This window comes from Macrobrachium rosenbergii, chromosome 50 (assembly GCF_040412425.1).
Source record: "Macrobrachium rosenbergii isolate ZJJX-2024 chromosome 50, ASM4041242v1, whole genome shotgun sequence".
NCBI lineage: Eukaryota > Metazoa > Arthropoda > Malacostraca > Decapoda > Palaemonidae > Macrobrachium > Macrobrachium rosenbergii.
Window position 1 is genome coordinate 146,636 of NC_089790.1, and position 16,380 is coordinate 163,015.

At 35.1% G+C, this 16,380-nt stretch overlaps 1 protein-coding gene across 1 annotated transcript in view; it reads right to left on the reverse strand.

Annotated features, from left to right (window-relative positions):
- Positions 1–16,380, reverse strand: part of mgl (megalin) — a 511,712-nt gene that overhangs the window by 11,967 nt on the left and 483,365 nt on the right. Inside the window, exons 28-48 of the mRNA XM_067093356.1 lie at positions 15,797–15,893; positions 15,368–15,496; positions 15,014–15,238; positions 13,817–14,135; positions 13,479–13,653; positions 12,865–13,089; positions 12,108–12,649; positions 11,208–11,418; positions 10,214–10,474; positions 8,593–8,776; positions 8,289–8,470; positions 7,489–7,709; positions 7,094–7,317; positions 6,430–6,641; positions 5,942–6,125; positions 5,204–5,423; positions 3,700–4,860; positions 3,123–3,281; positions 2,582–2,721; positions 2,275–2,431; positions 1,085–1,240 (exon numbers count right to left, since the gene is read on the reverse strand). Of these exons, the coding sequence (XP_066949457.1) occupies positions 1,085–1,240; positions 2,275–2,431; positions 2,582–2,721; positions 3,123–3,281; positions 3,700–4,860; positions 5,204–5,423; positions 5,942–6,125; positions 6,430–6,641; positions 7,094–7,317; positions 7,489–7,709; positions 8,289–8,470; positions 8,593–8,776; positions 10,214–10,474; positions 11,208–11,418; positions 12,108–12,649; positions 12,865–13,089; positions 13,479–13,653; positions 13,817–14,135; positions 15,014–15,238; positions 15,368–15,496; positions 15,797–15,893 (5,384 nt within the window). The remainder of the gene's footprint in view (positions 1–1,084; positions 1,241–2,274; positions 2,432–2,581; positions 2,722–3,122; positions 3,282–3,699; positions 4,861–5,203; positions 5,424–5,941; positions 6,126–6,429; positions 6,642–7,093; positions 7,318–7,488; positions 7,710–8,288; positions 8,471–8,592; positions 8,777–10,213; positions 10,475–11,207; positions 11,419–12,107; positions 12,650–12,864; positions 13,090–13,478; positions 13,654–13,816; positions 14,136–15,013; positions 15,239–15,367; positions 15,497–15,796; positions 15,894–16,380) is intronic.

The window sequence follows — 16,380 nt, forward strand, 5'->3', positions numbered from 1 at the left end:
AACATTCTCAACTGTATTAGGGGTAGCCCATTTTTTTTTAATAAATTCATAATGCACATGTATCTACAAGGACACAATGAATGCATACATATCGAGCCCCTCTTAATATTATCACATTGTATTTCAAAGAACAGTTGTGGATGGGCACTGCAGTGATTACAGGAATGTAATTTCTACTGTTCCTTAGGGTAGTATTCTTGGCCCATTACTTTTTATATACATACAATATATGGTTTGGCCTTTCTAGATATTTCAGTCATACATGCTCATCTATGAAATAAGCAATTAAACTTGTATCTAGGATAGACAAATTGTCATTTTTTTCTGTTCAGTTTTGAAAGTGACAGTTGGCACTTATACATTTTGTCTCGGCAATGCAATGAAATCTCCTCAGAACATAAAGACACCATCAATGTGCCTAAGCCACTTAATGTTTTGAGGCTACTGAATTGCAAAATTTCTGCTCTAAAATATCCCATGTAATGGTATGCTAGAAGGGGGAAGTGGGGCTGCCTGTACTATAGCTAATTTTTTAATACAAAATACTATAGTTACCATTATGACAGAAAAAAAATAAAATGCTTTTATTAAAATTCATTAAAAAGTAAAAAATAATTTTTTGAGACACCACGATTTTCTTACAATTAATCATGTCTACAAAAATAAAAGCGGGGGCACCAAACATGAAAGGAAGTGCTACAAGAAATATATTTTTTTTCATTTCTTGTAGCATTTCCTTCCATGTCACCGGGACCGAGTAACCATGCAAAATTTCACGTCAATTGGACGAAAGGAACGTCAAAATTTGAGTTGCAAGTTTTGACCCAAACAGACAGGCTGTGATGTTACTTTAGGGTGATACACACTATTCACACCAGTTTGAGGAAGTATTGTTATTATCTACACAATCAACTAATTTCTCTTTCTACACAACTACTTTAATTGTGATGTTACTTTAGGGTGATACACACTATTCACACCAGTTTGAGGAAGTATTGTTATTATCTACACAATCAACTAATTTCTCTTTCTTAACAACTACTTTAATTTTTTACAATCTTAAAAACCTGTTAGAAAAACTTACTTTGGAATGCAACGCCTGTTCTTGCACTGGAAGTCTCCATTTTCATGACATTTTGGACAGTGATCTAATTCTTCATCTGTATTATCACGGCAATCATCCTTTCCATCACAGAAGAGCCACTCTGGAATGCAGCGATAATTTGCATGTCCTGGACACCTGGAATGTGAAAAAAAGTGACGTTAAATTTCAGTCATTTGCAGAGCTTTACTACCATTGCGAATTACTATTAAGATGGAAAACTTAAACCTACTGAACATCAAGACAGTCATGCAGAATAATTTCAATTAAAAGAAATAAAAGATAAACAGAGACAGAATGTTGTCTCCCTCCCCTTTGGGCCCTTTTTATAAACATTTCTGTAACCTCCATTTTCTTATTTTTTCTTAATCTTACTGTTTGTAGCAAAGTACTTTTTTACCAACGTTTTTACTGATAGCAGAAGAGTTTTTCTGTTATGCTGTGGCCTAAATACTTTCAGTTTAAATGAAAATACAGCATCAAATTTAAATGGAACTACTGATTAAAGTTTGGTTCCTTAAGATTGCCCTTATAATCTCTTTTCTCTTTGTTATCTTTGATGAAAAAGAGCTGTAAAATACTTTGGAAGACAGGCAAACCTGAATGATACACAAGTGGAAAAAATTGGAGTAAAGTTTGAAAACTTGTGGAAGTGGCTAAGGATGGCAATTAACAGGTTGAAGCATGATACACAATTGCACCTTAACGTAATGGACCTCAACTGCAGCTGTCTTGATCTGAAAACATCCTCTAGGCAGGATTTTTATCAAGGTAGAATAGGGGAGTTACTCATCAGTTTTATTGTGCCCACTGTTTTCTATGAAGAAAATTTTCCTTACATCTAAGAAAAACAGCAATAATAAGATAGGTTCCAAAGATTTATGGTAAATGAAAACATCTGTTTTGTTTAGTTAGTTACACATTTCTGACTAATCCCTATGAATTGACAAACTTGGTTTGGTGGTACTGGTAAACTAACTTACAATAAGATAAAATATAAGGACCGCATATGAAATTAATGAAACAACTAGCTTATCATAAATGATTTCTAATAGAATGCTATATGTGAAAATATAGAGTACTGTATAACTGCCATAGCAGTTATGACTCATAAAGACTATGGGTAGAAAGTATGTACAACATGCAAAATCAACATTCTCAGCAAAACTCACTTTCTCCAGCCATCAGTGCAGTTCTGCTGTCTACAAAGGAATGCTGGTTCATCAGAATGGTCGCCACAATCATTATCTAAATCACAATACCACTGCTTTGAAATACACTTGCCATTCTTGCAAGAAAATTCGGTCTCCTCATTACACTTCCTCCTGACTGAAATATTGAATAAAACAAATATAAAGTAAAAAGAAAAAAATACAAGGAAAAAGTAAAAGTCATATAAGTAATGTAGTATTAAAAAGAATTTCTTCCACCACATTCAGTATTAGAAACGCGCCACAAAGATGACGCCAAGACACTTACCACATTCATCTCCTTCGTCAGATCCATCTGAACAATCTTTATCGCCATCACACTTCCAAGCAATGTTGATGCACTTGCCCGTTGACTTACACTTGAATTCTAACAATGTACATTCTAGATGACAATCCTTTTCATCAGATCTGTATAAAAAGTAAAAAAAAAATTTTCTAAATTCTACTAAGAATACAATACAAATAATGAGGTTCCACATGAGCATACAGTGTAAATGAAATCACAGTACCCACACAATATTTAAGCTTTACAAAAATTATCCAGTGAATGAAGACTACGTTAAAGATACCACAATGGTAGAGCATTAAGTCATCATTTATGGAAAATATAATTTATAAAATGTTTCAACAACAATTGGAAGTGATCTACACATTGTCAGTTTAAACAACGGTTAGTACTCTAAAACTGAAAAAATCACAAAGATCCTGAATTAACACCAATCTTCCCATTAACTCAAATGGCCTATGCTTTTAAGTTCCTGTGAATAATGGGGATGAATTAATGAGTTTTTAAAATCGAAATACTATACCCATCAGGACAATCATTTTGTCCATCGCAGAGCTGTGTAGCAGCAGCACAACCATTACCATCCTCACACTGGAACTGTCCTGCACGGCATTTTCGCTGGGGACAAATGTCACCTGGTGGCTCATCAGTCCCGTCAGCGCAGTCTTTTTCACCATCACATCTGAAATTTCACATTTTACGTTAACTTATCTTAGGATATACCTCCCTGTAAGGAGTAATGCCTAATATGTGCCTTGACTGGTACAATGTAGACAATGCAATAGGGTCTCTCCAGTCCTTTCAGCCCTAATTGCCCTGCCTTCTGCCTATGTTTCCTTTTGTCTCTTCCCACAAGACTGTCCAGCTTGTCTAACTTACTCGAATTATTTCTTCTCAACGAAAAACAAACTGTTAAAACGAACACTACAGAAGTGAAAGAAAATAGTGTAAAATTATCAAATACCTTCAGTATGGTCACTCAAACAAGTACCATATATATTTTAAAGCTTGCTAGAGCATCTCGATAATATTTATAAAACCTAAAGCTTGCTAAAGCATCTCAGTGATATTTACCAATTGAAAAGCACCACTGCACTTACCTCCAATATTTTGGAATACATTTGTCATCAGCACCCGCACAGCGGAATTGGCCTCTTGTACAATTTGCAATACAAGTTTTGTTATTGGCTACTAAGTAAAACTGATCTGGGCAGGCACAGGTATATCCAACTGTTCCATTTTCTCTAGGAGATAACAAACACAAATGGGAGCAACCTCCATTGTTATCACCACAGGGATTATTATAAGGTAGCTGACGTAAAGGATGATAAATCTGAATATCATATGGGCGGTGAGTTGTGTTTCGTAGAGCCTGGAATCCTTCACCAGTAAATTTGTTTGCTTTCAACACTGCCTTTAGGTTCCAATCAGTCCAGTACATATAATCATCAAATACTGAGATAGCAAAGACATGAGGCACGCGTGACCCTCTCATTACTTCATGACGATTTTTGCCATCCAGATCAGCATAAGCAATGTAATCAAGATGAGCATCAGCCCAATATATTCGATCTGCAAAGTAGTCAAAAGTGAGAGCATTGGGCCATATCACTTTATCTTCAAAGCCAAGAACACGCGAGAAGTTTGAGCCATCCATACCAATACGACCAATGTAAGTCTGTAAATGCCAGTCTGTGAAGTAAACGTACCCAATACCAGGATGAACTGCCACTGCTCTTGGATCATTTATGCCATCAGCTTTTAATGTTCTGCGATTAGTACCATTCAACTCCGCTACATCTAGCTGTTTGCTATGTCTATCAAGCCAGTAAATTTTTCTTCCTACCCAATCAACTGCAAGACCCTCTAGCCCATGGCTATCGTGTTTAATAACTTCCTCTTTTTCACTCCCATTTATTTTAGCTCGATAGATTGTTTTTGCTGTTACATCAGCAAAATATATCATTTCTTCCTTGTCATCAAAGTCTAGGGCTACAACATTTCTCAAATCCTGATGCATAAGCATGTATGTGGAGCCATCTGTTGTTAGCCTCCTGACATAATATTTATTTGTGAAGAATACCCAAGGTGGTGTGCTGTCAGTTCTTTTACATGTGTGGCCATCTGGCTCACGTTCATAATATTTTTCATCACATTTACAATTGTAAGACCCAGGTGTATTGAAGCATTTTTGTGAGCACACTCCAGGTGTTTCTGTGCATTCATTTACATCTTCGCAAGCTTTTTTGTCACGCATTAATCTGCAAAGTAAAACGATAATTTTACCATGTAAATTTAATATAATGTAATATATATCTTACACTGACTGCAATGATGCACAACATGAGAGGCCTTTTTAAAAGCAATCATGGGTCCTATTAATCCTATTAACCTATCTCTACTCAGGTTCACTAATTACCTACTCAAGTTATATTCAAGTCCTAAATAATCATCAAAACAATATTCTGGAAAGAAGTTAGAGCTTTATCTCCATAACACAATAAAATAAAATACCTCCCACCTCCAGCACCAATTACCTAAATGGTGCAGTTTTCAAAATTATACAGATCATTAAAGACAATATGAATAACTAAAATTACTTACTTGTAACCTTGGTTGCAAGCACATTCAAAGCCAATTAATGTATTGATACATTTGTGACCACACTGATGCAGCTCAACCTTTGCACATTCATCCACATTACAATGTAGAGGTTCATCAGAATCATCGCTGCAGTCACTAACTTTATTGCATACAATATTCATTTGTATGCACTTTCCATCACCACACTGGAATTCTCCTGGCTGACATTTCTTTTCCGGCTCTGCAAAAAAGATGGAGAAGTTTAATTCTTCGAGGGCAAATTCCTATGGGAAAACTATATTAATAATTACATGAAATCACAAAACATCAGAAGGGGTGAAGAATAAAGTGCCAAAAAGACAGACATTGGTGTCTAATCCAAAGTCTTAGGTCGCTGAGATGAATAGTGACACTCTCGATGCCCTTTAAGTCCAAGGTCAGTACCGATAGGAAAGGGGGGATGAGAAGGGGTGAAATATAAAATGTCAAAGATTCTGGGCTATGTAACTGAAGCAACTATCTTAACAGGACAGACTGAGAGAGTGAGTAGAGGGGGTGTTAAGGAGGAGAAAGAGGGAAAGAATGAGAGAGTAGAGGGAGTGTTAGGGAGGAGAAAGAGGGAAAGAGTGAAGGAGAGTTGGAGAGAGGGAGCAGCTACTCTCTCCAACATTCTTTATCACATATCAAACTTCGCTAACAGTTTTTAGGTACACAAACAGGAGACAAAAATATAACAGTGGTTTCTCCAACATTACTTACCACATCCAACTTCATCAGAATTATCACCACAGTCATCTTCCCCATCGCAATGGTATGATTTGCGAATGCATTTTCCACTTTTACAGTTGAACTCATCAGTAGTGCAATGGCGATACTTGCTGTTACACTCCACGCCTTCATCGGACCCATCCCCACAATCGTTGTCAAAATCACACACCCAATCCTTGAAGCAACATTTTCAATTAGATTACATGTTGACTACAATATCTACATTTCCAAAAAGACTAGAAATCATCAAAGTACCTTACTTTTACAATTTTACAAAGAAAAACCTATTCCTCAACGTTTTAGCTGAAAAATGATGCAACCTTTTATGTATTATCCTTATTATTACCATTATAAAGAACCTCAAGTAATACCTACAGTGCACTGATGACACTAACCCCCTATAAGAAAATTAACTATTAACTTTGCTACTAACTGCACATAAGAAATCTAAAAAATAGAAACAGCTTTCAATACTGTACCTTGCTAATGCAACGTCTGTTTTGACACTGAAATTCGTTTTCAGCACAAGCAGGAGGTTTAGGGCAATTTAACAAAGTCGAATTTTCATCAGCTCCATCTACACAGTCTGGATCACCGTCACATACCCATTTCCTTGGGATACACATTGCACGCCCCCACTGCTTGTTTTCATTGCAAGTGAATTCAGTCTCTGCATCACACTTCCGATTATCTGTTGAATTGGCAAAATCAAAATTAGGCATGCGTATTTCCAATTACCATGACACACATACTAATTAGAATTTCAAATTATTTTAAAGTTGCATAAATACTGACCTTTTCTATTCCTTATGGTTAATGTCCAAACAGTTTGATCAGCCATGAGCTAAATCATTTACTAAACTTACAAGAAATACCAAATTATTTTCCAATATGATCATTCCCATTCATCATGAAGTTGAGCTGAAGTAACTGGAAAAAATCAACTGGAAGAGCTGGTTTTTGTTTAAGCTATCTGTTGAGGACCATTGAGGCCTTGCAAAATTTCTTGCCAGAGCCTGTGAAAGGCCTCTGCATTTTAAGGACTTACTGGATAATTTCCAGGTTCTGAAAAATGTAACTGTAAAGAGATCTTAAATGTTGAAATGTAGGTACAGTACTTCAATTACTGTTTATAATACTTACTGCACTTATGACGATCATCCTCATCTGATCCATCTAAACAGTCATTATCACCATCACACAAGTAAATTTTAGGTACACAATTGCCATTGTCACAGGTAAAAAGATCCCCGAAACATGTACGATCTTCTTGGCCACAATATTCCTCCGGTTCATCTGCTCCATCTCCACAATCATCATCTCCATCACAATGCCAAGTGCCTGGGATACAACGGTGATTGGGACACCTTGTGAAGAAAAATGTTCATTATAATTAGTTTGGCAAAGTAAAAACATTTTATAAAAATTAACATATTCATAAAGCAATTTCCAAATTGCATTTTATGCAGAGGCACTATACAATGCAAAGAAAAATAACCCCAGCCACTACAACTGAAGACTTTACAAGTCCAAATTACCTGAAACTGTTGGGAGGACAAGATCGTTCGGAGCAGTGAAGTTTATTTTCATCTGAGTTGTCTCCACAATCATTATCTCCATCACACAGCCAGTAGGGTTCAACACAGATTGTTGTATTTTCACATTTCAGGTGATTTGCTGGGCAAGTAACTTCAGGACAACGGTCACTAGCTTCATCTGATGTGTGTTTATCTTTGCAGTCATTCACACCATTACAAACCTATGGGAAAAACAAAATCCAAGATAGAGTATTTTGTCCAAGTTGTGATACAATATTTAGTTCAAACCTTCAAGGTCATCCAATGAGGAAATAGTTACAATGTCTACAAAAATCTGTTTTTCAGCAAATGTTCATCCAGATACTTCTCCACTACACTACACTTGAAACATTCACAAATAAAATATACAACATAAAACCACCAGTTTACAATTCTTCCATTTTTTAAAGTTAAAAAGCTGAAGATGATAAGGCAATTTACCTGGGTAGTGTCCTTAGTGGAATATCCAGTTCTACTACCAGATGCCAGTTTTGTAAATAATGTTCATTTTTAATTTCCTTCTAAATTTTATTTTGAGGCCTCTTTGAATGCAGTTCCTACTTGTACTACTAAATTAACAGTTAATGGTAAACCCTGCCTGCATTTTTATATCTGCAAGGTTTCTCCTACCACTTAAAATAATAAAGAATCCCTAGAGTCACTGAAGATAAAAAATTAGAATCAATGGTCAGGGTACACTACTTAAAACTGTAAAGACACTTTTTTACGCAACAATATTAGCAAAGAAAAAAACATCTTACCTGCGACTCTGGGATACAACGATGGTTGGCACAAGTGAATTCCCCATCAGCGCAAGGAGGATATTCGCATTCTTCTTCATCTGAGCCATCACCACAATCATCCTCATGATCACATTTCCATGTTGCAAAAATGCAACGCCCATTCTTGCATCGGAACTCACTTGGACTGCAGGTATGGTAAGCTAGAAGTACAAGTATGGATTTGAGAAAATTACAGTTTATTTTAATTTCTAGTGAAATAAATGATCATGTTCATGTAATGCGTGAATGAATTGCTATATACTGTATATAAAAATGTACTTACTGCAGTAATTTTTGTCCTCATCAGAATTATCGCCACAATCATCTGAGCCATCACATGCCCATAACCGAGAAATACACTTTCCATTGGCACAGAAAAATTTGTTGGATTCACAGCTGTAATTCTGTGGTACGCACATCTTGTTTTCATTCACTAATTTCAGTGTAGTGTTACATTTACATTCAACCTGAAAGAAAAGATTGAAGAGGAATAACATTAAATTAAAGGTAATAAAACCAAATTCTGAAGACTTAAGACCTGTACTATACTTTGTAACATCTAAAAGTTGTAGTCTGAACTTGGATTTGCAAATTGATCTAGGCATTATCATATAAAATGTTGGTGGGAATATGAGGATGAAATACCCCTCTTCTCATACAAAAAAAAAAGAAGATGAGAAGTGAAACAGAAAGAATTAGACACTATTTTTGAGTTACTGCACACATCAAATAACAGGATACAAATTTGCATATGATATCAATACTGAACTGATAAAATAATAGCATTTGGACTGAATGTGAATGCCAAAGATAGATGTTCATAAGAGATGATATTACCTCATAACTACAGGGGAAAGATAAAGACACTTGGGAGAAAACGATGCTGAGGAACAAAACTAAAAAAGGGTAAGGGAACAGATGTTCATTTGTTAATAACAGATATGCAGCGATTGTCTTTAAAACATCTTCTGTTCCAAAGATATCAAAACATCAGTGAGATATGAAAGATGATCCTTGGAGGATCACGCATAATGGAGGCCATACTGAAAGGAGAGATAAATACTGAATACTTCAATGATACTCGATCTTAAAGCAACAGGCCAGTGGTTTGATGTACTACGGTAGTCTCATTTCTTTAGGTTGGGCTGAAGAGTAATGCTTGTTTCCATAAGAATGGTAATTCAACCTGACACTCATGGAGATTCTAGTGCACTTATTAGTTTTTAGATTTAATCTAATATAATGTACCCTAAAAGTTGAGTAGATAAAAGAGCCTGAACAAGTTCTTGCCTGCTATCCCTAGTGTCACCTGTACTTCAAAAATCTCTCATTATATAACATACTTCCACCCTCCCCTCGCTGACCCCACTTCTCCACAATGGAAGACTAGGCTTTAAATTACGTTTGTAACAAAAGACAGACAAGATTTCCTTTATATGCATTTCCTCCAATGACACCAAACCATGTGGTGAAATGAAAGTTTTCATACTCTGGTCACAGAGACCTTCATTTCATAAATGACATGAATAACATTTTAAATATTCCCATTTTATAAAGAAATTTTAAAACCTTACAGTGTACCTTACCATTTCAAGGGCCAAAGGTTCACAATATAATAAAAATACCACTATCAAAGTAAAATATGAAATAAAAGAATACTAATTTCATCATTCAGTCACGATGCAAATGCTAATGAAATAGCAAGAGCTTTTCTAAACCAAGTATATCAGTGTTTAAAACTTTATCACTCTGAGAAACAGTAACACTGAAATTTCAGCAATGTGTGCTTTGCTACAGATAAATTTGGGGACCCCAATATCTCGATAGGTTAAGGATGCAACAATAACTGGTATAAAATCTCTAATAAGGTTATATCCACAGAAACAAAATCCATAAATACTCACTTTATCATCTGTGCTTGGGATGCAGAACTGAGCACAACCACCATTATTGATATCACAAGGCTTGATGTTGCACTTCTGGCGCTCATCTGAGAATACGTGAATGTCCCTCGGGGATTCTTCCAGTCTCCTTACCATTTCGATTACATTGGCACCAGTGTATTTCTCTGCTCTAAATACTCCTCGAAGTTGCAGGTCAGTCCAGTAAATGAAATGTTTATGTACTGTTATCGCGAAGGGATAAATAGTCGCCGTAATGAGAACCTGAGGAAAGAAGTTAAAATGCTTCTATGATGTCACTGGTTAAAGCCTACATTGTCTTTTCAGTACTTTATTTACTATGGCTGTTATACAAGATAACTCTGTGCCACAAAATTTAAAAATATAAATTGCAGACTTTCAGCATTATTATATAACCATCTACAGTCTTGCAATCACCATCCAGCAATGTAATTACAAACACAATAAACAACTTTCCTTGCAAAGTAAAAATAAAGCTCTTGCTTCTGGAATGTGGTATCAAAATCAGCTCATTTCCAAATTATATGGGCACGTACCAGATCTTCACGATTATGTCGGTTAACTAATTTTTTTCCTTAACCCATTATTTGTCTTACAAAATGGATCTAAAACTAAAACACTTTATCAATTAGAGTATAAATGATTAAAGGTAAATTTTTAAGCTACCTTAACAATCAAACCAGAGTGATTTCTGACTCAAAAACAAAGGCATTTACTGCCTTACATTACGAACATTATGAATACAATTTCTAAATGCTTTCCTGAGAGAACTCTTCAAAAAGAATATGAATACTATCTGGAAAATGGAATCTCTCTAATTATCTACAGTTAAAAATAAACTGACTACTGATGATCTTATTTTCTATTAATTTCGACAAATTTCAGTGAAAAAAATTGTATATAGAAATTTAAGGAGGGAAAAAACAAAAAAAAAATCCATGTCTTGGTAAAAGCCATGTAATAAGTTTATGCTAACCTGTCTATTAGTTCCATTGAGGTAAGCTCTTTCAATTTTTTCTTTAACAGCATCAGTCCAGTAGAGCATTTCATCATCATAATCAATGGCTAGACCACTTGGCTGTGATAACTCATCACCTACAATTACTTCCCTGAAGGATCCAGCCATAGTAGCACGATAAATCTTTCCTGAAGTACCAAACCTTCCCCAGTCTGTATAGTACATGTGCCTGCAACAAAAAAATGTACAAAACAATTTGATTTGAGAATACACATAAATATTATAAAGCTACCAACAAATCATAGTGATGGTTTTTGTTGTTACAACAGAAGCTTTGGATTAGATTGTTATGATCTCTTGATTGATATAACTTCTCATATGATCAACAAGCTGTTTACCAGTCTCTTGATTTCACTGAGCAAAGTAAGTCATGAAAATTCCCAGTACTGAAGAAACTACAGTGTTGTGAACTACAGGACTAAATAGCCAAGCAGCACTACAAAAAGTCTGGTGAGCAGCAATGGAAAAGCACTTGTCCCTCTTCTTTAAAACATTGAATGGCTCAGCTAATTTTAATACACTATCCAAACTCTTGAAACTATCACCCTGCTACCATAACTCTATTAGTGTTGCATTCCAAACATTAATCAGCCCTACTGTATCCCAAAAACTTTGTTTGAATGTTCATTCCACTGTATATCCCCTACCTTGTCTCAGTGCTCTTATTAATTATTGACAATCAATCCCAAATTATCAATTTCTATGATGCAGTCTTGAATGCATCTCCAAGATCACCATACAACTTATCTGTGAATGTGACTTATATACAATGCATTTTTATGATCAATTCCAACATTTCATCATGTTTTGAAAGTAAAATAATTCTCTGAAGAGCATGCATTAACTTTGAAGACTTACCCCCTGCATGGATCTAATACTATTGCCCTGGGTCGCTCCACTTGAATAATCATAACAATATTTTCGCCGTCACTGTCCATGGCATATATGCTGTTGTTTGCAGAATCAGTCCAATAAATTTTCTTGGAAGTCCAGTCGTATGCTACTCCTTCAGGATTTATTCCTTTTTCAAGAATAGGTGTGATGCTTTCTACACTTGGAGTTGATGAGGGAACTTTGGCAATTTTTGTGTCTGGTCTTATTTGTGTAAACACCAGCTGCTTGTCCTTATAATCAAAATCAATGCCGACTACGTTAGTTAACCCTTCCACCGTGTCAAAAGGCACTGTGTTACTCCTCACAGTGAGAGATAAGCTTCGGATTTCTGTTCTCGTTGCAAAGACCAGAAATTCTTTTGAATCCTCACAACTTTTCTTGTCCTGCGCCAGTACACCAGAAGCGCATTCACACCGAAACCTTGGAAGGCTTGGCTCCTCATTAGGGAATGAAAAGCATAACTGAGCGCATCCACCATTGCCTAACCGAGTACATGGTGTATCAACCTGAATGAGAAAAAGATAATTCTCAACTGCAAGACCAAAACTTTTCATAACCAATGAAAAAAAGTAAATCAAAGCTTAAAAAAATAGTACATGTACAGTTGCATAAAACTAGGTATTCAAATCATGTGGTTAATGTTTCTTTTCTTTAGGAAATATTGCAATACATTTCATGATCTAACTCCTGAAAGACAGATGATAAAATACAATGTGTATACCTTTGACGGCTGATTACTGATGTCAAATATGGCAATATCCCGAAGGTTTTCCATATTAGTCTTGAATATTTCAGGTTGTGTTGTGTTCCCAGGATATTTAGAAGCACGGAAAATGGATGCTAAATTTCTATCTATCCAGTAAACATTCTCATTGGAAAGTGCTAGGCCCATGGGATTTGGTAGCTGTCGACGAATAAACTGCTTATTTCCTCCACTGAATGTTACCTGAAACAATCATAAATAAAAATATAGTTCTTGAAGAGGAAACCTGATCATTTACATAAAATTATGTACAACTTACTTATCCAAAATGCCACAGTTCCTTTCACAAGAAAAAAAAAAAAAAAAAAAGAGTAATCAGCCAGCACCACTGCATATAATTCCAGACTCTGTCTGTATGAAATATAATTTTTTTTCAAAAAATTTATTTTTCAAAATTTTTTCTGCCATAACCAAAATTAATGTTGAACATTTTGTTTGTCACAACATGTTATTTGACAAAAGTTCTCTGAACAGATATATAGACAGATAGATATATAGACTTACAATAAGTTACTTATTTTTCATTTAGACCTTACTTAGGTAACTGCTACAATTGTATATATTTTACTAACCTTGCCAATGGAATCTAAGGTAGAATCCACCCAGTACACATCATGCGTAAACATATCAATTGTAATGTCACGTGGCGTGCTGACACCATTAGTTACGATTGGTTCCCACTTTGTGCCATCCAGTAATGACCGACCAATCATTGGGAACTGGCCGTAGTCAATCCAGTACAAATACCTGGAATATAAAAATGAAAAATTTTCAGTACAACTTGCAATAACATGTACGAATACTGATATTGTTTTCAAAGCCTCATTATAAAAACTTAAAAGATAAAATTTCCCAATTATTTTAAAAGGATTTACCAGAAAAATCATAATGAAAATTTCTGTACCCTTACCTCTTGATAGGATTCACAGCTAACTCGCGCGGTGAATCTTTGGTTAAACTCTTCAGAACCATTCTGTTGGTGCCATCCAACCATGAGACCTCAACATACGTTTCATGAGGAAAAATATTTGTGAAGTACAAATTATTTGCAATCCAATCCACTGCTATGCCACGGATGCCATTGGAGCCTATACCATCAACTATAACACCTTCAAGTTCTGAACCATTTGGTCTACTTCTATAAATACCATTTTTGCCACCTTGGTTGAATTCAATCCAATAAATGTAGTTCTTGGAATAATGATAATCTACATGTAGAACATTATGACCTGTGGAATGGAAAAGAAAAGAAACATAAAATAGATATTACTTAAAAATTTATCCAACAAACTAACACATCCACTACTTATTTTAAATAACATGAGAGCCAAAAATGACCAAACAGTTACCTATGAAATGTTATCTTCCTTAAACAGAGTTTTACCTTCACATACAATTAAAAAATATGGTAAGTGGACAATGCATTAATTTTAAAACCCCAACCGGGTATGGCCAAAAGCATCGCAACAATCAAATAGTCAGAACATCAACAAACCTTTGTAAATAAATGTCTGGAAATACAGGCATTCTACAAAAGATGACTTAAATTCTATTTGTGAATTTCTTTTAGCATTCTATGAAGAACATATTGAATTTCTATCTACCAAATCAGAAAGAGTCCCTTAAAACTTTTTTACACAAGTTAGAAGACTATATCACTATGTTAATGTTTACAGTTTGAAAGCACAATTTTCCTTAAAAAGTCTTATTATTGAATAGAACATTAAATTTAGGCCGAAGGCCAAGCACTACGACCTATGAGGTCATTCAGCACTGTAACTGAAACTGACAGTAAATAGGTTTGAAAGGTGTGACAGGAGGAAAGCCTTGCAGTTGCACTTTGAATCGATTATTAGGAGAGGGTGGAAAGTAAAAAGAGATTATGAACAGAGGTACAGTAATAAGAATGAAAGGGGCTGCAGCTAGAGGCTGAAGGGATGCTGCAAAGAACCTTAAGTAATGCCTACAGTCTACCGCATAACATGCACTGACGAAGTCTTACTATACTCCTACAAAGTATGAATATGTGAAGCAAATCAACTCTGAAATTAGGCCTTAGTATTCATAAATTAAGCTGGTTACAAGAAATCATAAAAGATATACATACCTGGGCCAGCAATAGGAGACATTGCCTCTCCAGCACCATCTAAACTGTAACCTCTAACAATTTCTAGCTGTGACACAATAGCAAACTTTTCATATGGTTTACAAGCTTTCTCCCCATCAGGCTTGTACCCAGTTGTACATCTACAAGATCGCTGTTTATTAGACTTTGGAATACATATGTGTTCACATCCTCCATTGCCCACCTTGCAAGGACTACCAGGAGAAGCTGAAATAATACAAAATAAACAGTTAAATAAATCAAAATAAGAAATGGTACTAGAAATAGTTGCAGACAAGAATGAAAAATTTTATAAATTCAAATGACAACTACTATTAGACTGCAGCCATATTTTACCTGGTCGTTTCTCAAACACTTTCAGAGCTTTGAGATCAGCTTCATTTTCCATTAAAGGTTCAGGTTTGTTCCCATCTGGAAGCTCAACACGTTCCACCTTTTCGTAGACAGAATCAAGGTAATATAATTCTGAAAAGATAGCAATTATGTACCTTCTTGAAATTTAAAGTATCCTGGCATCATTCAAGATGTTTTTGTGCCTGTTTCTCTAGCATAGTAAAATGATATAAATAAATACCAACATAATAGCAAACTGAATGTGTAACACTATGCCACTTACTGTTTTAATCCTACTATAAAAAGTAAAAAGTGTGATAAATATGGAAGCTGGACTTTTTGTAATAAAAATTCTATATTCATAGCAAATCAGATTATATAATACAATTTTGAACACAATACAACCAAAATAAAATCTGGATCTGTACTCACTTCCTTCATAAACAGCTAAGGACCTGGGTTTTGCTATGTGGTTCCCACTGCTCAAAAGTACCCTGACATTGTTACCATTTCCATCACTAGTCATAATCTGTTTAAAGGGATAGAAAACAAAATATATTTTCAGAAAAATGTTTTGGTATTTTTGTACATATGGAACTGGTACACCACCCTGGCACAAAGGAAAACCACCACTACAGTTTCCAAAAAAGGTATAGAAGTCAGAATTAGTGAACAGTACAATACATGAAAACTAATTCCTCCTCCTTAGAGACAAGTCTCAACGTCAATCCTATTTCCTACAGGAAAATCTGATAATAGGCAAAAATAAACCATAACAGCACCCAAAAACAGTATGGGCTTAACAGTTGTTACACTACTTTATAATAAATGACACAAATTATTCCCTATTTAAAAGTAATATTCAAACAAACTGTTGACCTATTAAAAACAGAACGTGCATAAAAAGTATTGACACAGTACAAATAACCAAGAAAATATTTACATAACAATGCAACTACCAAAAAAAACTTGCAAACATGAAGTAATAGGATTACTAATGATTATCAGCAGATGTG